The sequence below is a fragment of the Protopterus annectens genome, chromosome 7.part0, assembly GCF_019279795.1.
Source record: "Protopterus annectens isolate FY-2018-M chromosome 7.part0, PAN1.0, whole genome shotgun sequence".
Lineage (NCBI taxonomy): Eukaryota > Metazoa > Chordata > Ceratodontiformes > Protopteridae > Protopterus > Protopterus annectens.
In genome coordinates this window covers 81,879,895-81,906,933 of record NC_056739.1, presented here as the reverse complement: position 1 = coordinate 81,906,933, position 27,039 = coordinate 81,879,895, and the positions used below count along the sequence as shown (strand labels likewise).

Below are 27,039 nucleotides of genomic sequence, written 5' to 3'. Positions count from 1 at the left end.
TGGCCTGCAACCACTGCCATGACCTTGGTGAACACCCTGGGGGCTGAGGTGAGGCCGAACAGAAGAACCCTGAATTGATAATGACTGGCTCCCAGCCGGAAGCGGAGAAACCTCCTGGATTGTCTGTCCATCAAAATGTGGTAGTACGCATCCTTGAGGTCTATGGAGCACATCCAGTCATTCTCCCGAAGGAGGGGGGAGAATTGATTGAAGAGTGATGAGTGACCATCCGGAATTTCTCTTTGGGAATGAACAGGTTCAGGGAAGAAAGATCTAGAATCGGTCTTAAGTCCCCCGTCTTTTTTGGCACTAAAAAGAACCTGGAGTAATAGCCCAATCCGAACTGGTCTGGGGGGACGCACTGGATGGCTCTTTTTTCTAGGAGCTTCGAAATCTCTGAAGCTGCCACCTCCCTTTGATCAGGTGGGACATCAGGGAGGCGCTTCATGGGGGGTGGGACTTAGGAAGGGAATGGAATACCCTCTGGATATGATTCGGAGCACCCATCGATCCATCGTGATGGACTCCCAATTTAGTAGGTGCTCTGACAAATGCCCCCCGACTGCCTCCAGAGAGGGACAGCTGGGTAAGCCCTCAAGGCTGTTGCGCGGGCCTGTCTGAGAACGGTTCTCTAGACCCGAAGTTACGTGGCCCCCCCTCTGCCTCTCGGCCGGCGTCCACCTTGTCCTCCTCTGCCTCTGAAGGACGAGGGGTCCAAAGCTGGGCGGGACTGCTGAGACTTCCGGAACCACATCTTCTTTTGTCCCCTTTGATTCCTGGAAAAGGATCGTTGGGGATTAGAGAAGCGGACCCCGATGGCAGACAGCATCTTCCCGTCCTTTTCGCTTTGGACCAGCGTCTCGCGGACGGTCTTGCCAAAGAGCGAAGAACCATCAAAGGGCGCATTCACGAAGGACACCTTAAAGGGTTCCACAAAATCGCAAAGGCGGAGCCAGGCATGACGCCATAAGACGACCCCTGCTCTGCTAGCTCTAGCGGCTCCCTCTATAGCATGGGAGAGTAGCCGCATAGACGTGTTAGATATAGACTTTAGAGTGACCATACGAGTTGAGAAAGTCCTCTTATCCTCAACCGTCATGGACTCCAGTGGAGCTGCAGCATATTCCTTTATTAGGTCTCACTGGAGTCTGATGATGTGTGCCATGTAGTTCAGCGCCCTTACAGAAAAGGTGGCTGAAACGAACATCCGCTTCCCAATGCGGTCCAACGTCCGAGATTCCTTATCCGGAGGATGGACTGAGGAACTCTCCTGTGCGAGTTCCTTCTTTGTGGCAGCCGCCACCAACATGGCATCCACAGGTGAACCCTTAGACCAGGCCTGCCTATCAGGAGGAGGGCTAAGAATTTTATCTGGCCTTCTTGAAATTGGCTCCACGGTGTCCGGCTCCTTCCATGCCCTAGTAGTAATTAAGTCTACCAGGGGGTCAGCCAGGGGGGACACCCAGGAGGTAGACGGCCCTGTCTCAAATGCCTCCAGAAACACGGACTCGTCTGAGGAAGGTTTTTGGGCAGACCTCCCCTCTCTAATTCACAACATTTCCATGATGTTTCCAAAGGAGACATCCTCAGGGGGTGACCTTGGGGAACCTTCCCCTTCATCCAAATCCGTGTCTTCCATGAGGGACTCTGGGGAGTCCAGGTGCCTCCTTTTACACTTCCGGTTGCGGGGGACCTCCTCGGTGGGACTGTCCGAGGAGGGCTCACCTACGGGGTCCTGTTCCTCTAACGGAACTAACTGGAGGGTCGGGGCAGGCTGTCCCAGTGGTCAGATGATGGAAAATAGACCCAAATGCATAGTGGGGGTGGGAGGATCCGTCGCTCGGACTGGGGATCTGGAAGGTCTCGACAGAACCCTCTCCACTACCTCAAACGCCGAAGGCGAGTCACTTTCCCCAGGCTCCGAAAGCAGCCTCCTCGGCTCCGAAGTAGGGATCGGTGTCGGAGCCGACACGGTCGGATCCGAGAGGGAACTGTGCTCCAACCTGAACGGCGCCGAAGACACACCCACCCCTACAGATCCGACACTCGGCTCTCGGCACCGAGAGCTAGGATCCGGCACGCTCGAGGGTACAGTCGGTGTCGAAGTTACCAGAACTATCGGCGCCAACAACTCCCCAGTTCCAAAAGGGCCCGGATCCGATGACTCCGAAACTCGAAAATGGGTTGGAAAAGGAGCTATCGGGGCAAAAAGAGGGGCTGCTCTCTCCCCCCCCCGGGGGGAGGCAGGAGCACCCCCATCTGCATCTGAGTCTGCAAAAATCGACGCATCATCCGATCCATGTCCGCATCAGTCAGACTTCTTGTAGATCTAGAAGAAGTCGTCGAGGCTGGCCGGGAGGGCTGCCTCGACGACCTCGAGGGAGACCGGTCCTCCTCCACCGGCTCCGGCGAGAAACAAGGCGAACGGAGCCAAGAGGGAGAGGATCCGGAAGCTCTCATAGAGGGACTAGCAACTTTAGATGGCGGGGCTGAGGGATGAGTCTCGGCCTGCCTCTTGTGGCTTCTATGTTTTTCCTTTTCTTTGTGCCTCTTCTCTCTGGTAGAGGCAGAAGAGTCCCCTGAACCCTGCACAGAAGAGGGAGGTTGAGTCCCAGGCAGAGTCAGAGGATCTAAAGGCACGGGGGCTGCAGTAGCAGCCTGTGCCTTAGAGGGAGAGGAAGAAGAAGTGTCCTGCGGTAACAAACCCACCAGGATCAACTTGTTCTTCCTATCCCTGATGGCCCAGGGGTTAAATGCTGCACATATATGGCAGCTGGTGGACAAGTGGGTCACCCCCAGACACAAAACGCACTGAGTGTGGCCATCAGCTGGGGAAAGCTTATGGCCACACTCAGTGCATTTAGAAAAAATGGCTTTGGGCCCTTCAGCCATCACACTAAACACACATACACACATACACACTAAGGGGAGGGAAACACAAAAATAAGCTAAATTTACCACAAAAAATTTAAACTAAGGCTATCACACGATGATTGGAGACTAAATCACTCACACACTACTTAAAAATCAACTTTTCTCTGACCTTTTTGAAATACAAACTGGAAAGTTCTCACCCACGCCTTAGGAGCTCTTCACTAGAAGCTTCTTTCAGCCGCGGCAAACGAGATCTGAGGAAAGGGAGCATGTAGCAGGGGGGTTATGGGTAAAGGGGAGGAGCCAGGAGCTTGGATCTTTTAGCTAGTAAAGCTGCCGGCTCGGATACCACAGGTTGCAGAGCAAATGAAGTAACTACTTCAGATCTACACATTTCTTGTTATTGAGCTTGAGCCCATGACTCTGGCACCAAGCATCTGTTTCTGTAAGGCCCTTTTGTAGAATATCCACATCATTTGGGGATTCAGTAATGGCTCCCAGTTTGCAGTCATCTGCAAACTTTGTTAGCCGGAGTCCCTTAGTATTGGCCTGTACTTCAGAGAAGTGGATGCCAAACAAGAGCGGTCCCAGGACTGAACCCTGAGGTACTCTACTTGTCACTTGTCTGGAGATGGATTTGGAGTCAGCTACTTTTACAGTGTGGGATCTGTCAGTAAGCCAGTTGCCAACCCATCGAGTGACGTAGGGATTAATGCCCAGCTTAGTAAGTTTATCTATGATTCCAGAGTGGAGGATGGTGTCGAAGGCCTTGGCGACGTCCAGATAGGCTGTGTGGACCATTTTACCCTTGCCCATGGCTCTGGAGACTGATTCGAAGAAGTTAATCAGGTTCAGGAGACAAGATTGGCCCTTCACGAACCCAAACTGCATGGGGTCCAGTGTTTGAAGGTTGCCAATGTCTTTGTTTACAGGTTCCATGATAATACATTCCATGGCCTTGCAGATCAGGCTCGTCAGACTGATGGGGCGGTAGTTCCCATGTGATCTTTTTCTTTATTTCTCTGTGGTTGTTTGAATGTAGTGTCAGTATATTTAATTAAGGGTGTGTGAGGGGGTGCAAGGGGACCTGTCCCATCAAAAAAATGTTTTTTATAACTACTTCAAGTGACTCAAGCTTTGACCGTTTTTTTGTTTTATTTTATTTTTTTCTCATCTGTTTGAAACTTCAGCTCAGTGTAACTCAAGGAGGTGTAGTGGAAGTCATTGAGTTGCATTTCCTCCCTTGTTAAGAGTACAAGACTACAAGTAGACTACCTGTACAACCACATCCTGTCAACTACATCTCCTAAAAACAGTTGATAAGCTATGTAGAACTCCTTTAGATAAAAAAATATTTTCTGTTATGAGATCCTGACAGCAGATATGGCTAGCACTTATGCATTCCCTGTTACCACACAGCTGATAGTTTGAGCCTGCTAGCAAACTGAGATTCTGGAATAATTAATTGATAGGTCTGGCAAGGGGATGTATTCCTCTTTTGCTTAGCAGACATTGTAAGAAACTACTTCACTTACATGGTACAACACCAAAGATACACTAGAGAATAGATGAAGTGAACACCATATCTATTTCCAACTCTAACACTAAGAAAATGTCCTCACATGTGTTTTCACTGCTCACATTGCTGACACACATATATCATAATGCGTTTATGATGTGGTGACACTGTGGTAAATAAAAAATGCATGCATGTCTCAATACACAGCCCTAGCTCCTAACCTGAGGATATTAAAAGTGAAAATTATGGATGAGACCTTGACGTTTGACACAACTGTAGAGATTCTGACTGAAGTGAAAAAAAAAGGAGTAAAGCCATGGCTGCTGCAAAACAAATATGTCACATTTATGTTCTAAAATATGTCAAACATGTTCATGTTCCTAAATGACCGTTCTACAGACAACAGTGGAGTAGCTAGCAGCAAAAGCAGTATGGAAAACAACCATATAAAATGTTATAAAAAAAGTTTACGCCTTCTGTAACACCCCACCACTGGACCAGTAATCAAGGAGCCTCAATCCTCACCACTAGCACCAGTGGGGGACGTACACTGGAAGTATGACAAGTACACACACAGTATTTCCAGATGCAGCTTTTTGCATCAAGTGCAATTTTCCTTAAGAGCACACAGAGACCATAGTCAGTCTGGGGCTGGGTTCTCCCTCTTCCTCCAGATCCCCAATAGGACTCCCCACTGGCACAGTTATAGAGTTGGGTCCTTAGCCAGGGTTCTAAGCCAAGTCCTCCAACACTCTCTCTGTCCCACCAGTGCTTTGTGTCCCTGGCCAAGTAGCTGACACACACACTCTTGGAGATTTGTTTTGCACACACACACACACACACACACATATATATATATATATATATATATATATATATACATACACACACACACACACACATATATATATATATATATATATATATATATATATATATATATATATATATATATGCACCTGGGAAGGGCTGGCACAGGTTTACTAGCTATGCCCCCTTCTGTCCAGACTATAAGGTAGTTATCACTGCCACCAAAACCCCTTATCAGCTGCTTTAAGGCCCTTAACAACGGGTGTCCGATCTTACTGTGTACTATTAATATTAACACAAATGGTAGTTTGACCAAGAGCAAGGCTGTTAGGTCTGGCACACATAGTGTCACCAAATAAATATGGAAGTACTCTCAAAACTTAAATATCTCTACACAGATCAGCCACAATGAAAGGTTTAAATATATTTAATAACAAATATATACATTTCAGCAAATTCTTTGTCATTCCTTTCCCTAGTATAGACAAAACACTTTATAATTATGGTTTTATAACTTGAAATTGCTCTATATAAAGTGGCTCTGATGGGTGTTTACCTCTTTAGGTAATACAGCTACTGCAGCTTTCTTCCCACATACTGATGCTTTCCCTCCTTTCAAAATACTATTAAAAAATCTTCCAGAACTTTATAATTTTATTCTCTCTTAACTTTCAGACTTGTACAGGAATATCATTTGTTCCTGGATGCTTTATTGCAGATTGATTATATATCACCATTCTTAGCTCACCTCCGCATACCTTAACTATTAGTTGTTGAGCCTCTTCTTCCTATTACCTGTCATAATTAAGTCTTCCATAAATATCACCAGTTGACCTCTTTCTTGGTTTCCACATTCCTCAGTTTTACATAAATTTTCATAAAATTTTTGCAGTTTCTCTAATACTATTATAGGATCTCTGGTTAATTTTCTTCTCACAGGCTCCAAAAGTTTGACAACTACCCTTTCTACTTTCTGTTGTCTAAGTCATTGAGCTAAATGGTTTTGTGCATTGCAGTTGTTATCAAAAAATAATTGCTTCTCAGCAATCTTTCAAAACTTATTTATATTATACAGATACTCACTTTTCTCTTTAAAACTGCACAGTTGCTCCTGTTCTATGAGATTCCCCTTCTACGGAAATACTTTAACCTTTGTCAGATCCTCTAAATAATTCCTGTTACTTCTTAATTTCTCTCTTTTATTTCTACCCTATTTTTTCAATGTAGTTTTCATTTTATCCCACTCACTAGCTATCCCTTCTTCTCTGTTAACTCCCAAATGATTGCCACCACCCATTCCTTGAATTTCTCTCTTTTTAACAGGTAGGTGGGAAAGTGCCAGTGTCTCATTTTTACTTCATTACCCCACATTGTTGTTTTAGTTTTTATAGGAGTCTAATCTGAAATAGTTACTGAATGTGCACTGAAGTTTTCAATTAAATGCACATGCTCCTGCAAAATACACACTCTATCCATTCTAGCCGAATTACTGTACCTTGGGAAATAATATATAACTTCCCAATACTAAATTCACATTTTCCAAAGTAAATATTTTCATAGATTTCTTTAGAAATGACCCTCTTTTGTTATATTTTCTCTTCTAAGTCCCCAATGGAGTCTCATTATTGCGAATCAAGTTCCATCCCCCACCTATGAGAAATACTCCCTGCTAAAAGCTGATTATTTCTCCCAAACTTTTCTTAAGCTCCATAATAGCAGTTTTTGGTGGGATATAAATACATGCCAATATAATCCTCCTCCCTTACCAATAGCCCCTTACTACCACAAATATACTCTTATTGTAAAGTATCCCCTCTTCTATCACTATTGGAGCCCATATAGCAATCAGTATCATTACTCCCCTTTTCATTTGACCCCGATATTCTGCTGAATATCCATACTCAGATCTTTTCTTTCTTAAATCTACATACTCATTTCCTTCTAAATGTGTCTCCTAAGGCATTGCTATTTGTACTCTGATTTTTAAATATAATTCAATACTCAGTTGTTTTGTTTGTTTGTCACTGTAAGACTATTCACCTTCCAAGTTAGTATGAATAGAGCAGCCATTATGTTAAAAAGCTATTGTTCCCACCAATTATACATGACAATTTTTTGAATGTGCCTTTTCAACTTTTCTCTTACAAGCACACATTGTTTGGCAGTCTGATTTTTTTACACAGCTGCTTCTTCTCATCTCTGTTTGAACCTATGTCATTTTTCAATATTTTTTGTTATAATGAAAACCTCAAACAAAAACCTAAATACATTGATAGAGCAGCTCCATCCCCTATTAACTTAGAACAAACACAGAGAATTACATGCATTTTCCACAAAGTTTAACCCTTCACAGGGGAACAACTGCCACAAATCAATAGTTACACCCACAAATTACCTAATCTAAAATTAAGGCTACCCATGCTAAAGTGCACATTACAGTCTTAGTTCCCAGATACACTGATTTACTGTCTGTTCCTTCTTAGCACTACCAGATGTGATAAACCTATTGCATGCTTTCAGAAACATTAAATTTTACCCTACATAAATAAAACTAAATTGTAAAATATTGCATGAAATACATTAAAGTATTAAGCCTGATGGGGAAAATACCATCTCTTATTCAAATCCCAAAATTTCAGTCTTTAATTTTCACTGAATTGCTTGCCACTGTGCCTTTAAATTTTGCATCTCCTCGGCAAAGAATGCTCAGGACTCTCAAAATTAATTTATTGCACCTGCAAACAGCTTGACTCCATAAAAAGTAGTCAGCAATAAGAAAAAAAAAAACACTGCAGATGCATGAATCTTGGCAAATTTCAGTTAGAAAGTACAGTTGTGTAAGTTAATTTACCATAACAATAGATGCTCAAATGATGACTGCTGCAGTACCCTTCGCTATATGAGCTATATCTTGCCAAGAATATAACAGCTGCCCAGCTTCCAAAGCTTCAGGGTACATTCCAACTGCCCAAACTGTCAGACAGCTCAACCTGAGCTAAATAAAAAACAAGCTTGTGTGCCAAGCCCTTTATAGCTTTCTTACCAACACAGATATGGAGACTGAGCCCTTAAAGAGTAATGCTAGGAACAACAAAAAATAAATGTCCGCACCCTGATATAATAAAAACACACCAACAAACAAGGAGGTGGAGGGAGGGAGAGGCTACTGCAACAGTGATTATTCAAACATTCAGTGTTCTTGTAAGTTTACTTATATAACTGTACTATGTTCATCACACTGATCATTATTGCAGTTAACTTATGTTTATGAGTAGACTACCCTAGCTTACTACCTTTGGGAGTTGGAAGGAGAAAATTCCAGAAGCCCCTGCAGAATGGTCCTAGCAAAGTCTGACCTGCAACTACAGAAGGAATCAAATTTGTAGTGCTTTGTAAAAGTATGTACAGAGGACCACGTAGCAGCTTTTATAATATTTCTAGAATCCAACCCTTTTCAAAATGTCATAGATGAAGCCAAGGCCCCAGTGATGAGGCCAAGGCCCCAGTAGAGTGGACAGTGACCCTGCCTGGAATAGTTAAGGTGAGTTTGGCAACAGATAAAAGCATTAGGCAAACATTTAGAAATAGTCCATTCTGACCCAGACAGTCCCTTCTTATTATCATCACAAGAAATTAACAATCCAAATATCTGAAAGATTTAGTTCTATTAAAATAGTACCCGAGTTGTCTGTGGACATGCAAGGTAGGGAGTATTCCTTCTCCCTCATTTTTAGGGCAAGAAAAAAAATAGGGAGATGGATAGTTTAGCTTAAAGTAAAGGAGCATACTACTTTAGGCATAAATGAAGCATTAGTTCTCAAAGAAACCCTGTCCCTGTGAAAAACTGAGAATGAAATAGGAATGACTCATCATAAAAGCTTGCACCTCAGATACTCTTCTTGCAGCAGTCAGTACAACTGTTTTCCATGTTAACATCCTCAAGACAGCCAGGGTGGTTGGTTCAAATGGAGAAGTGCTAGCTTCTTCAATACAAAAACCTTAACATATACGCCTAACAATTCAGAATTCTAAAAATCAAAGTTGCAGAAGTATACACCTTTTCCATATTTACCAATGATTTTCCAATCCATATCAGAATGCGTAGAATTGGAATTAAGTGTTTAGCAGCAGTGGGATCAACTAAAGCTATTCCTGATGGGTCAGGTTTGGGAATAGTGTATAACAACTTAAAAGACTGAGGAACTTTATACATCCTATCTGCCTTTTAGGGACAGCTGGCTTACTGTCAGGAAAATAGTAGGCAGTAACCATACAACCTCTATAGTAGACAGAACAGAAGGAATGGGTGTATGTTCTGTAAATTCCTACTGTAATCACTTAAAGTATTCTCTGATGGACTGAAAGATCTCAGTGTTCTCTCAATGAAAATACTGGCACATTCTAGCAATTATCTCAGAGAAAGAGAAACCCTCATAGAGAGGATCAGAAATGGAACTCTGCTCAGAGTCTGAATCAGAAAACTGAGGAGAAAATACTCTATCTGTCCCTTCATTTTCCTGTTCAGATTCACAATTCTGAATCCCTTCAGGAAAAGAGGTGGCACTCTTTGTTCTACCAGAAACTACTTTACATTAAGGATCAATAGCCTGAATTAAACTCTGAGCCAGACCCAGTAAACCATTCCTAAGAAAATTTGAGGAACAGTAGACACATGCTTAGTTTTCTGTTTCTTTTTAGCATGACAAATTGGACTGTCTTATTAGTGGCAGCAGCAATTTCCCCAGGGATGGGCACAACATTCTGACACAACATGAAAACCTTCCCTGTTCCCTTTCCCAGGACCCACAGCCATGGATCTCCTTTGCAACTAAGGAGACCCCAACAGCTGCAGAGAAAGTGGCTAATTCCTGGTCCATAGTGACTGTAGATGCTTAACCAGAGGGATCTGGGGTAAAAGATGAGTGGTCTGAAATACAACAAATGGCCACATCAGAGTCATCCACCTGTGGCTGAGGCAAATTGCTAGTCTGCTGTGGTAGCAAAGACTGTTTGCTTAACTTTTTCTTTTTGTGGCTGGAAGAAGGACCGAAATTGGACTGGTAGTTTGTTCCACAGTCAAGCCAAAGATGATGAACCTTTCCCATGGAAGGCAAGCAGCAAATGCTAGTACAAATAAAAGTCAATTTTTTCACACAAGGTTACGGTAAAAAAGTTCTTTAAAACACTTTGTCATTCCCAAAAAAGTAAAATAAATACAATTTTCCACAGAAGAACATGGTTTTCAGTTACTTTATATAACTTTTAAAATGACAGGAAAAAAGAGCTCTATCATTTAAAATTATGATACAGTCTTGTGACAGTCTCTTAAAACACAAAACTCCTAGGTTTAAAATAAATTTCCTAATGAGGAAAGTGATAAAATAAAACAATAGTTAGAAAATGGAAGCTTTTTCCTCAAAGGAAATTTAACTGCTCAGCAAAGAAACAGCACCAAGCTGACTGTCGATTTTCGAAAGCCTTAAAGGAGCACATTCTTTGGGGATAATAATGTTCAGAAGGGTTTAGTGCCCAAACAAGAAGTTATGTACTCACCATAACGTTCGATGTATGTAGTCCATCTCACCTCACATTCTTACCCATGGGTTTGGAGCCGAATATCAGCTCCAACTCAGCCTATTTACTAGCTCAAAAATCTCTGATTGACTGGGCTAAGAGGGTATCCCATAGTACATTGCTTCGCATCCCCAGATCTAGTTTGCTGCAAACAACTCAGTTATTGCATACATAACACACATCCATACAAACAAATTATTCAAACAAATTAATCACAGGGACTCTGCATGATAAAATTTTACCTCCAAATCCTCCAGGTAGGGGGAAGGCAGGAGGGTAAGTAAGAATGTGAGGCGAGATGGACTACATACATCGAACGTTATGGTGAGTACATAACTTCTTGATGTTATGTAGTCCTATCTCGCCTAACTTCTTACCCATGGGACAGCGTCCCTAGCAGCTATAACCTGGGTGGCTCATAGGAAAATACTCCTGAGAACTGTGGAGCCAAATGAAGATCTGCCCCTGGAAACCACGTCCAATTTGTAATGAGAGACAAAAGTGTGAGGAGAAGCCCAAGTGGCCGCAGCACATATATCATCCATCAACAATCTAGCTTGATAGGCTGTGGATGTGGAGACAGCTCTTGTGGAGTGGGCTTTAGGTGGAAAGGGCAAAGTTTTACCTGCTGTGTGATAAATGAAGAAAATACAGCTGGCTATCCATCTAGAGAGTGTGACCTTGGATACCAGAGAACCAAGCTGGTTTTCGGAAAAGGAGACAAAGAGTTGGTCAGATTTCCGAATATCTTTTGTCCGATGGAGATAGAAGCGTAACTGTCTATGTACATCTAAAATTGGTGAAATCTGAATTCTGCCCTGATGGAAAAATTGGGGAAGAAAACTGGCAGCTCAATAGACTGATTTATATTAGACAGGGAAGCCACTTTGGGAAGGAATGACAGGTTTGGTCTAAGGGAGACTCTATCTTTATAGAAGATCAAATATGGGGGTTTGATGGAAAGGGCTTGGATTTCGGAGACCCACCTCGCTGAAGTGATAGCTATTAAAAAAGCTGTTTTCCATGTTAGAAACTTTAACTCGCAGGTAGCTGCAGGTTCGAAGGGTGGAAGAGTGAGGGCTTGAAGAACAAAATTGAGGTCCCAGGGCATAACAGGTTGTGATACTGAGGGACGAAGCAATAGGGTACCTTTAAGGAATGCTTTACATAGTCTGTGTGCCATAAGGCTAGGCTCATTGGCCACGTGGAAATTTGATATAGCCGCCAGCTGAACTTTGATGGTGGCTGAAGCGGACCCCTGATAGAACAATATAGACAAAAATTCCAAAACAGAATCAATTGGAGCCGTGTAGGGATCAATGCCTCTGGAATGAGCCCAAATAGAGAATCTTTTCCATTTGCTAAAGTAGATTTTTCTAGTGGATGGTTTATGAGAGGACGACAAAATATGGACTACATCTGGCGAAAAAGTATGGCATCTGACTAAGGATGGAAGTGGAGTAGCCAGGCTGTCAGCCGGAGTGTCCTCAGAGAGGGGTGGAAATGTCCCGACATGCATGTTAGTAAGTCTGGAAGGGGTTCCGGAATCCAAGGAGTATCCACAAGGTAGGGTTGAAGGAAGGGGAACCATACTTGACGAGGCCAGTGTGGGGCAATCAGAATCATCCTGCTTCGCAAGGATTGCACTTTCTGAATCACCCTTGAAAGAAAGGGAAACGAGGGAAAGCATAAAGCAGACCGGAGGGCCAATTGTGAGCTAGAGCGTCCCTGGGTGATTCCTCCGGTGGGGGGATCAGCGAGAAGTAGTTGCTGCATTTCGCATTGAGAGGGCTGGCAAAAAGGTCACAGCAAGGTTGACCTGATCTGCTGAAGATTCTCTCTGCCACCAGGCGATTCGGGGACCACTCGTAGTGCATAAGAATTGCCCTGCTTAGCTTGTCCGCTATCACATTGGTCTTCCCAGGATGTGCGTTGCCACTAGAAACAGTTGGGAAGCTATTGCCCAATGCCACACGCGCATGGCCTCCCTGCATAGTGGATAAGATCGGGTTCCTCCTTGCTTGTTGAGATACCACACTACTGACATGTTGTCTGAGTGTATCGCAATAGTCCCTAGAGGGAGGACTTCTTGAAGTGCCTGCAACGCAAGAAGCGCTGCTCTCATCTCCAGGATGTTTATGTGCAAATGTATCTCGTGCTCCTGCCACGTGCCTTGGACCATCCTACCGAGATAATGCCCCCCCCCAACCCTATCTGGGAGGCGTCCGTGGTCACTGTGGCCACAGGGATGGGTGGAACAAAGGGTTTTCCTATGTTCAAGTTGTTGGTGCACAGCCACCAGCGGAGGTCCTGCTTGCATTTGTCTGTCATTAGGATTGGATGGGATAGCGGAAGTCTTTGGAGAGACCATTGGACAAAGAGAAGCCATTGAAGAATTCTCATGTGTAATCTCGCTAACGGGACCAACATGATAGTAGCTGCCATGGTCCCTAGGAGTTGAAGAATCAGTCTTGCCTTCACATGTCTCAGAGGCATCAGCGTGAGAATTTGTTGTTGCAACCCTGTGATTCTTTCTTGTGGTAGCAACACTCGCATTTGAATGGTGTCCAGCTCTGCTCCCATAAAGGTGACAAGCTGTAAGGGCAACAAGGCAGATTTTTTCCAGTTTATCGTGATGCCTAATTGGTGACATAGACTGATGGTAGTGTCCCTGGTCTGAATTAGTAGATGCCTGGTGGGGGTGGTGAGGAGCCAGTCGTCCAGGTACGGAAACACCTGGAATCCTTGACATCTCAAGTGAGCCTTCACCACTGTCATACACTTGGTGAACACCCTGGGGGCTGTGGTGAGACCAAAGGGCAGGGCCCGAAACTGGAAATGCCTGGCTCCCAGCCTGAAGCGTAGATGACACCTGGATGCTCTATCCATTTTGATATGGTAGTAAGCATCCTTCAGGTCGATGGAGAACATCCATACTTCCTTTCCCAACAATGGGAGAATAGACTGTAGGGTGACCATATGGAATGTGGACTTGTGTAAGTAATGGTTGAGTTGACTGAGATCTAGTATGGGTATCAGGTCCCCTGTTCTTTTCGGCACCAAAAAGAATCTTGAGTAAGTCCCTAATCCGATCTGGTCTGAGGGGACTGGTTGGATGACTCCTTTTTCTAGCAGCTGAGATATCTCTGAGGCTGCTTGATCCCTTTGACTGGGTGGAACGTCTGGGATTTTTCTGATGGGAGGGGGTACTGAAGAGAATGGAATGGTGTAACCTCTGGAAATTTCCTTAATACCTATCGGTCCTGGGTGATGTTTTTCCAGGCTTCCGGATACAAGGAAATTCCACCCCCGACTGGCTCCGGATAAGCACAGTCGGGCACACCCTCAGGAATGAGAGTATGGGGAGCTACGAAAAGAGTTGCAGTCCCCAGAATTGTGGGGGCCCCCCTCTGCCTCTGGGGTGACTTCTCCCTGAATAACTCCCCCCTCCCCTGCCTCGGGAGGGGGTTTCACCTTGTGCGGCAGGAAAACACCTTTGTGATTTCTTGAACCACATCTTTCCCCCCCGCTGAGCCTTGGGATAAGGCCTAGATGGGAGGGAAAAATGGACCCCTACGGCAGATAGGGTCTTTCTCTCTTGCTCGCACCTGGTGAGGGTGTCTTTCACTTTGGTCCCAAACAAGGAGGAACCATCAAAAGGGGCATCAGTGAAGAAGACTTGAAGGCCTCCGCAAAGTGACACAGGCGCAGCCAGGCTTGCCTTCTAAGGGCTACACCTGAGCTGGCCGCCCTACTCGCTCCCTCGGCCGCATATGAAATGAGTCACATGGACGAGTTTGAGATGGAGTTGAGGGTAGAAACCTGTGGTTAACTGTCTGAGCCACCGCTTCAGGTATGTTACCCGCAAGAGTATCTCCCAACTCCTTAAGGAGATCTCTCTGGAGCCGAGTGAAATGAGATAAGTAATTCAGCGACCTTAAGGTGAAGGTGGCTGAAGACAAGGTACGCTTCCTGTACCGGTCCATAGTCCTACACTCCTTGTTAGGAGGATGGACCGAAGAGGAAGACTCTGCGACTTCCTTCTGGGTGGCTGCCGCCACCACCATGGCATCTACTGGGACTCCCTTTGTCAGAAATTCTTTTCCATGAGGGGTGGAGAGAAATTTGTTGGGGCGCCGAGGTACTGGCTCCACAGAATCAGGGTTTTCCCACTCCCTTCGACAAATAAGGTCAAGAAGTTCATTGAAGGGTGGAGACACCCAGGAGGCGGAAGGTTGAGCACCAAAAGCCTTAAGGAGTACTGACTCCTCCTCAGAAGGGGTTTTGGAAGGCCAGTCTCCTCTTTGTTTCAGTATCTCCAGGATATCGGAGAAGGAAACATCATCAGAGGAAGACTTGGGGGACCCTTCCGCTTCCTCGAGGTCAGTATCGGAAGTGAGAGACTCGTCCTGGGAGTCTATGTGCTTCCTCTTGCACAATTTCTTTCTGGGAGGTTCCTCAGGCACAGGCTCTGAGGGACCTTCAGAAAGTGGGGGACCACTTGTAGGGGTATCCTTAGGCCCTGGCGCTCTGCTGTCCAAGGATAGGTGGGTGTCAGAAGCTCCCGCCGGAGTGGTAGGGGATGGAATGGCCGACCCGAGTGACGTAGCTGACGACATGGCCAGCACGCTCCGCATGGCCTCGAAGGCGGGTCCCCCCGAGTCCAAGGACCGCCTGGCCTCCAAGGCCATGACCAGGACTGGGGTCCCCCTAGCCGATGCACCGAGTGGGAGACTCGGAACTGAAAAATGTCCCGAGGCATCCACTTCGGGCCTGACCGAGGAGACCCGAGTCTCGAACCCTGTGGACGGAACTGACATGGTCGGAGCCGAGGTCGGCACCGATAAACACAGAGGAGGTATCGGAGCCGGAGCAGGAACATCACTCAGAGTGGAACATACCGGCTCCAACAGCAAGGATGTGCTCGGAGGAGGAATTGATGAAACAACCATAGGAATTGGCTCCGGAGCCGAAAACAATTTAGCCAACACCAGCAACTGCAGGAGCCTCTGCACCACCCTATCCACATCCAAATCAGAAAGCCTGGAGGATTTAGAGGAGATGGATGGAGACTGAGACCTCTTATCCGGTGAACCATGCCTCACACTCAGCGACCGGCTCCGAATAGGTTCGAGAATGATCGGAGCGGACGCTGATTCACTTAACACAGACACCTCCTGTGGCCCCGAAGACAGTGGAGCTGAGGAAGCAGTATCCAATATAGTAATCTTCTCCGGAGGCTCCGAAGATGCTGATGGAGCCGGAGACCTTTTCTTGGACTTGGAGGACTTAGATTTCGACTGGGAGCAGGGAGCCAAATCTATAGCCTCCTCAAAAGATGGTTTAAGCAGTCCCTTTAAAATCAATTTGTTTTTCCTCTCTTGGAGCACCCTAGGACTGAAAGCATGGCAAAAGCTACACGACTCCTGTAAATGGATGGCTCCAAGACAGTAGACACAGAGTGTCCATCCGTGATGGACATTTTATATCCGCACTTTGAACACTTTTTAAAGCCAGAAGGCTTATGTTCTTTCTGATCTTTAGGCATATGCGAAGAGTTAACAACTTCCAACGGGTGCAAAGCACACAGCGTAACTACAGTTAACAACTACCAAAAAGGGTGGGAAGCCCACAACTTAGACAGCAGACAGTACCACAGAGAAGAGCGAAGCTCTTAACCAACAAACAATAGCAACAAGAACACAGAGAGAGAACCTCTAATTTAAACGGTTCTCAAAAAAAAAATACAATAAGAAACAGACGAACTACTCAACTAAGGGGAGGACTAGGTACTCTAACTAAAACGGGCCTAGCCCATGGGAACAGTTAGGGATACCACAAAAAACACTACTAAACACACAAACACAACTACCGCAGCAAGAGTAGCTATTAAAATAGCTTTTTAAGTATAAAGCAACCAATTTCTCAAGAGAAATAAGTCAAAAAGGGTACTTAGCCACAGCCAAGTGAGACCACATCCGAGCTCTAGAAGCAGCAAATGAGATCTGGGGATGCGAAGCAGTGTACTATGGGATACCCTCTTAGCCCAGCCAATCAGAGATTTTTGACCTAGTAAATAGGCCGAGTCGGAGCCGATATTCAGCTCCGAACCCATGGGTAAGAATGTAGGCGAGATAGGACTACATAACATCTTATTTTTTAGTCAGCTAAGCTTGAGCTGCCTGATAGTTTGGGCATGTGGGAAATGCCCTGAAGCTTTGAAAGCTGACCAGAATTTATTTCCTTGGTGGCGATTTTAGCAGCAAGAAAGAAGAATATTTTTAGATGAAGGATTCTGAAGAAAAATGAGCTTAAGTGCAGTTCAGCTCTCTGCTGAATCGATAACCAGTTGGCTTTACAGAGAATGAGGCACTGGTGTTCTTGAATGCAAAGCTGAAGCAACCTGTTGTATGAAGGCAGGATGTTTTTCTGGAAGTTGTAGATATGATGGGCAGGCCATATCCAAACTGAGCTAAAAGGACACCTTTGCCAGTAGTTGCTCCAGCTTGTGCTCTCAGGTGGTGAGATAGTTTCCTAGCCCAGGGAAGTAAGGAATTTACACTTCTCTTGGTTTGTTCAGTGTGATTTTGAAAGTTCAGAATCTGGTCTAGTCATACATCATGATATTTAAAAGAGGCAGGTATTTCAGTGGAAGTGTTTATGTCACTGATGTTTAAGGAGTTAGAAGGTTTAGCTACTGTTTGATGGGTTCCAGAGAAAATACATTTGGACTTTGTGGGGTTAAGAATTAGTTTAGATTTCATTAGCTATTGGAGTAATAAGAAGTTATGTACCTACCATAACGTTCCATGTTAGTTGTCTTCTTCTCGCTTTCTTTCTTGCTGGTTGGGTTCGGAGCCGAGCCATCTTCAAAAGCTCGAGAGCTGCCTACTGGCTTGAGGTCCCCCTATATCCCATGAAGCCTGGCACTAGATACCCAGATCTCATTTGGAAAGTCTAACTGCAGTCATAACAATACAGGAATCCTATCCTAGAAAGCATAAATCCTACTGGAGAGACTACTAGTCAGCAAGGAATAGCCAGAAAAGACTCAGCCAGTGAAACAAAACATAAGGAACTCTTCTCAGTCTACTAGGCTAGGGGGATGGAGGGTGGGACGCAAGAAAGAAGGCGAGAAGAAGACAACTAACATGGAACGTTATGGTAGGTACATAACTTCTTAATGTTAAGTTGTCTATCTCGCCTTCATTCTTGCTGGTTGGGACAGCATCCCTAGCACCTCAATCCTGGGTGGCTCATCGGAACAGACTCTTCAGAACAGTGGAACCAAAATCAGCTCTGCTCCTGGAGGCCACGTCCAGCTTATAATGTGAAATGAAGGTATGAGGATTGGCCCAAGTAGCTGCTGCACAAATAGTTTCCATTGGTAACCTTGCCTGAAAAGCCACTGAAGTAGCTAGAGCTCTAGTGGAATGACGTTTTGGTTTAGCAGGAAGCTCTTTATTCCTTAGCTAATATATCAAAGTAATAATAGACATCAACCACCTGGATAAAGTCACTTTCGATACTGGTAGACCTTGTTTACCCTCAGCATAGGACAGGAACAGCTGGTCTGATTTTCTGATTTGCTTAGTTCTCTGCAAGTAAAAACGTAACTGTCTATGAACATCCAACTGATGCAACTTGTACTCTGCCTTGATAGAATAGTTTGGAAAAAACACAGGGAGATCAATAGACTGATTCAAATTATTCTCAGAAGAAACCTTTGGAAGGAAAGAAGGATTAGTCCTGAGAGAAACTATCCTTGTGGAAAACTAGATAAGGAGGGCAAACACAAAGAGCCTGAAGTTCAGAAACTGTTCTGGCTGAAGTAATTGCAACCAAAAAAAGGGTTTTCCAAGACAGAAACTTCAAAGAACAAGAAGCTGCAGGTTCAAAGGGGGACAATATTAGGGAAGCTAAAATCAAATTTAGATCCCACGGAGGCGGGGGATCTCTCACTGGGGGCCTGATTAAAGTAGTCCCTTTAAGAAAGGCTTTACAAAGCTTATGGGACATAATACTCGTATCTGATAGGCCTGTACGAAAGTTAGAAATTGCAGCTAATTGAACTCTAATAGTGGCAGAAGAAGATCCAGCATGAAAAAGTTCCACTAAAAAATCCAAAATATAGTGTACAGGGGCTGAAAGGGGATCTATATTTCTAGCCTGTGCCCCGAAAGAGAAACGTTTCCACTTACTAGCATAAGTCTTTCTAGTGGTAGATTTATGTGATGATAAGATGATTTCACGCACTGAGTGGGAGATGTTCGGAAGCCTGGCTAAGGTCGGAAGTGGAGCAACCAAGCAGTGAGCTGGAGAGATTGAAGGGATTGGTGCAGCCCGCCCGATTGATGGATCAAGAGGTCTGGAACTGGGTCCAGTGTCCAGTGTCCAGGGCTGCTCCAGAAGTTGACGATGCAGGAACAGGAACCAAATTTGTTGAGGCCAGTAAGGGGCAATGAGGATCATCTTGCATCCCAATATAGTACCTTTCTGTATTAGTTTGGGAATCAGGGGAAACGGAGGGAATGCATAAAGAAGTCCCTGAGGCCAATCGTGAACTAGAGCGTCTCTGGGGGAGTGTCCGGGAAGTGGGAGAAGAGAGAAGAAATTGTTGCACTTGCTGTTGAAGGGGGTGGCAAAAAGGTCGCAGCAAGGCTGACCCCATTTGCGGAAGATTTGGTCCGCCACTGTCTGATTGAGAGACCACTCCTGAGGCATGAGAATAGCTCTGCTCAGCCTGTCCGCTATAACGTTGGACCTCCTAGGGATGTTGGCTGCTATCAGAAACCATTGGGAAGAGATCGCCCACTGCCAGAGTCTGAGTGCTTCTGGACATAGGGGGTAGGCCTTGGTTTCGCCCTGTTTGTTGATGTACCACACTACTGTCATATTGTCCAATTGAATTGCAATGGTCCCAGTAGGAAGAGAGTCCTGAAGGGCTTGCAACGCTAAATGCACGGCCCTCATCTCCAAGACATTGATATGCAGATAGTACTCGTGAGGCTGCCAGGTGCCTTGGACTGTGCTGCCCTGAAAATGCCCCCCCCCCACCCGATCAGGGAGGCATCCATGGTCACCGTAGCTACCGGGGGAGGAAGAGTGAATGGTCTGCCCTGGGGTACTGATGGGGAAACCATCCACCAAGCAAGTTGGTTTTTGCATGTCTGTGTGATCATTATCATGTGAGACATTGGAAATTGCTGGAAAGACCATTGGGTGAACAGCATCCACTGAAGAATCCTCATATGAAAACGAGCAAGGGGGACTAGTATGATAGCTGCTGCCATGAGACCCAAAGTTTTTAGGATGAATCTGGCCTGAATTTTCTTGCATCCTAATAGGACCTGCACATGTCAGCGAATGTCTAGGATTCTGTCTAATGGAAGCTTCGCTGACATGTCCTTTGTATTTAAGTTTGCACCTATAAAAGTAATAGATTGACAAGGCGACAAAGCAGACTTTTTGAAATTTATTGTGATGCCTAGTTTGGAACAAGTTTGGATGGTGTAGTCTCTGGCTCGCAGCAGGTGATGTCTGGTGGTAGCAGTAAGGAGCCAGTCATCTAGATACGGAAACACCTGGAATCCTTGCCGTCTCAGGTGAGTGGTAACTACTGCCAAACATTTGGTGAACACCCTGGGGGCTGTGGTGAGACCAAAGGGCAGAGCTCTGAACTGATAATGACTGGCTCCCAGCCGGAAGCGGAGGAATCTCCTGGATCGTCTGTCCATTTTGATATGGTAGTACGCATCCTGAAGATCTATGGAGCACATCCAATTGTCCTGACCCAGAAGGGGTACAATGGACTGTAGCGTGACCATCCGGAACTTCGTTCTTTGAAAAGACCTGTTCAGTCTGCTGAGATCCAGAATGGGTCTCCAGTCCCCTGTCTTTTTTGGTACCAAAAAGAACCTTGAGTAAATTCCGGATCCTTGCTGGTCTGCTGGGACTGGCTGGATGACTCTTTTTCTTAGCAGTTTTGATATTTCTTGAACTGCTTGATCCCTTAGATTGGGTGGAACATCTGGAAGGGATTTGTTGGGAATGTAAGGGGTGCAAAAGAAGGGAATTTTGTAGCCTCCGGATATGATAGACAGTACCCATCTGTCTTGTGTTATACTTTGACAGGCTTTTGGGTACAGCGACAATCTTCCCCCGACTGCCTCCACAGGTGGACAGCCGGGCAACACCTCAGGGATGCTGGACGGGCTTGTCAGAGAAAGCTTCTATGTTGCCCTGATTTTGCGGACACCCTCTGCCCCGAGGGTGGCGTCTATTGATGTTCCCTCCTCTGCCCCTGGTGGGAAACTCACCACGTGTGTCAGGCACGGCTCCCTGGGTTTTCTGGAACCACATCTTCCCACTCTTCTGACCTTTGGGATACAGTCTAGAAGGAGTGGAAAAACGGACTCCCACAGCAGAGAGAGTCTTGCCTTCCTGCTCACACCTGGTAAGGGTATCCTTCACCTGTGGTCCAAAAAGAGCAGAACCGTCAAAGGGGGTGTTGGTGAAAGACACCCTGAAGGGTTCCGCGAAGTTACATAGCCGCATCCAAGCATGTCTCCTCAAGGCCACGCCTGTACCTGCAGCCCTACTCGCACCATCAGTTGCATAAGAGATGAGCCACATGGAGGAGTTTACTACCGAATTAAGAGTCACCAGCTGAGAGGCAACCTTAGCCTGGGCCCCCACAGCTGATGGATCTTGAAGGGTATCTCCTAGCTCTTTAAGGAGATCCCTTTGAAGGCGGGTAAAGTGGCACAAGTAGTTCAGCGATCTCATGGAAAAAGTTGCTGATGAAAACATCCACTTCCCATATCTGTCCATCATCCTAGATTCCTTATTAGGGGGATGGACAGATGAAGAAGTTTCAGCCAGCTCCTTTTTTGTGGCCGCTGCTACCACCATGGCATCAACGGGGACACCCTTAGTCAGAAATTGCTTGTCCTGTGGTGCAGTAATAAATTTTGTGGGTTTTTGGGGTGTTGGTTCCACTGTGTCGGGGGCTGACCACGCCTTCAGAGCCACCACCGACATCAGTGGATCGAAAGGTGGAGACACCCAGGAGGTGGAGGGTTGGGAACCAAACGCGTCCAGGAATACCGACTCATCCTCGGAAGGGTTAAGGGTAGTCCAGTTCCCCCTCTGCCTAAGAATCTCAAGGATGTCTGAGAAATAGACATCTTCAAAGGGGGATCTCGGGGACCCTTCCGAATCCTCTAAGTCGGTATCTGAAGTGACAGACTCAGGGGAGTCAACATGCTTCCTCTTGCATTTCCTCTTTCGAGGGGGCTCCTCTGAATGATCAAGGGAGGCCTCGGAAGAGGAAGATACACCCAATGGGGTGCCCTGGAGCGCAGAGGTCAGCACACTCCTCATGACCTCGAAGGCGCCCCTTCCCAATAGTGGAGAAGGCTCCGGATCCGAAGAGACCGGAATCCTTCCTGGCACCAAGAGAGATGGCTCCGAGGTCGATGTAGGAGCCGAACTCACCTGCGCCAAAGCTCTGAGAGGGAGAACGGGGTCAGACAAGGGTCCGATGCCACTCGGCCCCTCCGAGCCGATGAGGGAGTCACGGCGCCCAGATCGCTCCAAGGACGGCACCATGGAAGTGATCGGAGCCGATGACAGAACTGAAAGGGTAGGGATCGGCGCCGACGGTTCCAAGATCCGAACCCCAACAAGCTCCATCTCCGAACTCAAGGGGTGAGTCAAAGGAGGAACTACTGCAGAGACAGGTGGAGCCGAACCCTGATGAGGGGGGCTGGATAACATTTTAGCCAGGGCCTGGGATTTTAGAAGCCTGCTCACCACTCTCTCCAAATCGTGATCAGATAGTCTAGAAGACCGAGAAGAGTGGGATCGGTGACTTCGCTCCAACTGCAATAGAGGCGACCCCAGAGCCAAGTGTATTGACTCTAGGGATGGAGATCTAGAGCATTTTCGGCTCCCTGATGGTTCCGACACCAGAGTCAGGGCCGACTGGGAGACAGGTACTTCGTTTCCAGCCAGAACCGAAGTTGAAGCAGATGCCACACCCGACGACGGCTCCGAACTGGGAGCCGACGGCTTCGTTGGCTTGGAGGGTTTAACTGGCTGAGCCTTAGCCGGTGACCCTTCAGGTTTGAGCAAACCCCTAAGGATTAGTTTGTTCCTATGCTCCTGCAGGACTCTTGGACTAAAGGCGTGACACACCAAACAAGAGTCCTGCAGGTGTAGGGTACCCAAACAGTAGACACAAGAAGTGTGACCATCTGTCAGTGACATCTTCTGACAACGAGTCACACTTCTTGAATCCAGATACTTTCGTATCTTTAGACATTCCTGTAAAAAGGAAATATTAAGTACAGAGAAAAAAACAACAGAAGGGAAGTAGGTAACTAGTAAAAAACACACACACTCAACACAAGTTACCACACCCTAACAGCACACACACCTATTATCTATGAAAAGGTAATAAGCCTATTGAACTACAACAATTTGCTAATAAACAAACTAGCTATATAAAAGAACAAGGATTAGCTTCTAACTAAAAATGGCTACCTTGAAGAAGACAAAAAAGGATAAGGGGGGGAAGGGAAACTCTCTTAACAAAAAACGAGTTTCCAAGGAAGGAGACTAAATACCGATAGGTAACTATAACTACTAAAACTACAATAACTATTGAAAACACTAACTACAATATAAATTGTTTATATTTATACTCACAAGAAATAGAAAAATATGACCTGAGCCAGAAAAAACAACCTCGCAGCAGAAGCTGCAAACGAGATCTGGGTATCTAGCGCCAGGCATCATGGGATATAGAGGGACCTCGAGGCAGTAGGCAGCTCTCGAGCTTTTGAAGATGGCTGAGTCGGAGCCGAGGATCAGCTCCGAACCCAACCAGCAAGAATGAAGGCGAGATAGACAACTTAACATGTTATTTTATAACTGGGATTGAATGTTTTTGTGACTGGGACTTGACCTAAGTATTATTATGTCATATAAAATGATAGGCATAAGAATGATGTCATAAAGAAGTTTGTTAATAACAACAGAGAAAATAAGAGGGCAAGAATAGATCCTTGTAGACCACTTTTGCTTAATGGGGCTTCTTCAGATAAAGATGTGACAATTTTGACTCTAATGTGCCTGTTGCATAAGAAATCTTTGAACCAGATGGAATTGTGCCAAGTCCAGTCAGGTTGTGATGAAGAAGTGTATTGTCAGTGAGGTCAAAGGCTTGTGTAAGCTCTATGAAGAGAGTTACTATGAGGTTACTATTGTCCATGTTAAGTAGGATATCATATGTGAGTAATGAAAGGGTGCTACAGCCAGTCCAAAGCCATGCTGCTTAAGGGAGAGGCAGTATCATTGTTTGATATGTTTAGTGAGATGACTGTAAATTATCTTTTCTAGAAGTTTACCAAGGGTAAAAAGTATGGAAATGGATCTTAATAGAACTGGAATTCTTGTAGAAACTGTCATCATTGTTAAACTGTGACATACAGCAAATGAAGAAAAAGAGAAAGAGATAAACCCAAGAAAAGATATTTTAAATCAGGCACTGACTAGGTTTACTTTTTTCTCCATTATTTTATTACATGACTCGTTTGTATTAGAAACAGTTAATGTTATTTTTTGATAAGGCTTCTCACACTAAAACTGAATTTTCAGTTACTATAACAATCTCTACATGCACCTCCAGTACTGATTTGCCATTTGTTTCTCTCATTCAGTGCAGGAATTGGCCGGACTGGTTGTTTCATTGCTGTCAGCATTGGCTGTCAACAGCTCAAGCACAAGGCGGAAGTGGATATTCTCAGAATCGTATGCCAGCTCCGTATTGACAGGTATGCATCATCACATAAATGACTGGCATATGGTTCTTCTTTGTACATATATACAGATCATGGTAAGTGGCAAGGTGCCACTGCAAAGGTGAGTAAAAGTGCAATAACACCTGGTCTAAAGCCTAAGGCTATATCCCAAATGTGACACCTAGTTCAAGGCCATGAGAATGGACTACACAGTGTAGGCCCACAATCAGTGAGTGCGGACTGACTGTATTTAAAAAGAGCATCTCATTGAGTTGGACATAGGATATTGACGCATACTTTTACAGGAAACAGGGCCATGTTTGAAGCATGAATCTGTCTGAAAGCCTTTATCCTTAAAATCTGCAAAGTAAAAACTGTTCCAACTAAACTTGCTTGGTTTACTGCTAGCTCAAGTAGGGTTTGAAGTCTTGCTCCCATAAAGAAAGGAAGCAGTCTGCCCCATTGAATTAGCAGAAATGTATCCATCTGTGCTTGTGTAAATGTGTGACCTTCAGTGTTGAATAGAAACTTTACAGGCTGCAGTCTCTAAGGACGGAGAGTGACAAGACACTGTAGCACATGAAATGTGGGTGCAACCATTGGGTATACTGACATCTTTGAAAGATTTACATTTTATATATATATATATATATATATATATATATATACATATATATATATATATATATATAGATATATATATAGATATATATATATATGTTATATAGATTTTGTTTTACAGTGATCTGTGTTAGGGTTACCTGAGTGACGACTAAAGAAAGACAGCTGCTGTCACTCATCCAACTCTCTCCTCGCTGCTCCTCTCTTTCTCGTTGTCCAGTCCTAAGACTCAGTACCCATAAGGGTGTGCCATTCAGAACGTTGGGAGGCCATCCTGGCAATGGGATGTAACCAGGGATCACCTGAAAAAAAGGTTATTGAGGCATTCTAGAAGGGTGGAGGCTGGGGAACCAGACAGAGTATAGCGGTAGTTAGGAGGGGGAAGGGAATGTATAAAAAAACTGCATATTTTGCATGTTGCTCCATAGCCTGTTAATTTTTGTCTGATATTTGCTAAAGCAGGCTAGAGAAAACACTTCACCTGTAAGGCCTAGCTAGGTCCTAAAAGATTAAAAACAGAGAGAGAGAGATTTATTTGCAGATTATATTATTTTATACTGGATGAATCCAGAAAAAGACATCTTGATGTTGTGGAACATTTTGAGACAGTTTTATGTTTTTTTAGAATATAAAATTTTTATTTTATTTAACATTTTGTTTACTAGGAAAGTCCAACTTGGAATGAAGCCAATTTTCAGTGGAGGCCCAGGGAGAAACACTCCAGATGCATGTCTTTGAATCATGGGAGGAAACCAGAGCATCCAGAGGAAATCCACACGAATGCAGGGAGGACATGCAGAGTCCACACAGAAGGCACCCCAGCCAAGAATCGAACCGGAGAACCTCTTGCTGTGAGGTGACAATGCTTCCACTGCACCACTGCGCCGTCCTCCTGTGATTTAAAATAAAGCAAAGGCTACAGCCATAAATTACATACTCACAGACGAACTGGTTCAGCAACACCCATATTTATGGGGACACAATAAGACGAAGTATGTAGGAGTATGGACTGAAACGGCTTCTGTTAAGGATATGTGGGAAGAGACTAACAAAAGGTAATACAAAAAAGTGAGAAACTGGAAGCTCTTATTTATAGATATAGATAGTAAGATACAAGCAGTGAAAATGTTTTTAGTCCCTTTAGTTTTATGTACAGGTCGAGAGAGGATCAGGGCAAGTGTTAAGTGGGATAAGTTGATTCCTCCAACAGAACATGGAGGTTTAGGATTACCTGATTTGAAGGAATATCTTCTACACATTTAAGGCTCGTATACATCACACAAACAAAAGGTTACAATTCAAAGAGAAAAGGGATGATGATGAAGTGGGTAGAGTTAAAAAAATAAGGAGGGAATTGGACCTTGGCTGTAGATCCTTAAGAAGAAGAATAACAACCATACAGAATATTATATTCATAAAGCTGCAGACTGTATTCTAAGAACTAAGCCAACATGGACATGGAGAAAGATTTTGCTAATAGGGATGACTACAAGTAGGGGTACAGAAAATAGGCAACAGGGGACTGGAATGTACTGGAGATAACTGGAAAAAGGAAGCAGGGTACTGGATACAAATAACTAGACGGGAATGGGCATAGAGTAGGATAAGGCCATGAAGAAGTTTGGCCTGTGAGTTAGAGACTGGACTGATATCAGAGTATAGGCAAAGAGAAAGGGATAAGTGAGTCCAAAGTGAAAAAGAAAGGTAGAGTTTTTATTTGAATCTAGAACAAAAGTTGCTGTTACAAAAGGGATAATTAGTAGGGCATATAAAATATTGCATGACAGCTATGAAATTGAATCAAAGGAGGATATAAAACACTGGAAAAAGAGA

The 27,039-nt window shown here is 44.8% G+C and overlaps 1 protein-coding gene across 1 annotated transcript in view; it reads left to right on the top strand.

Moving 5' to 3' along the window:
- Positions 1-27,039, top strand: part of PTPN7 (protein tyrosine phosphatase non-receptor type 7) — a 903,781-nt gene that overhangs the window by 718,883 nt on the left and 157,859 nt on the right. Inside the window, exon 9 of the mRNA XM_044076499.1 lies at positions 24,505-24,618. Within this exon, the coding sequence (XP_043932434.1) occupies positions 24,505-24,618 (114 nt within the window). The remainder of the gene's footprint in view (positions 1-24,504; positions 24,619-27,039) is intronic.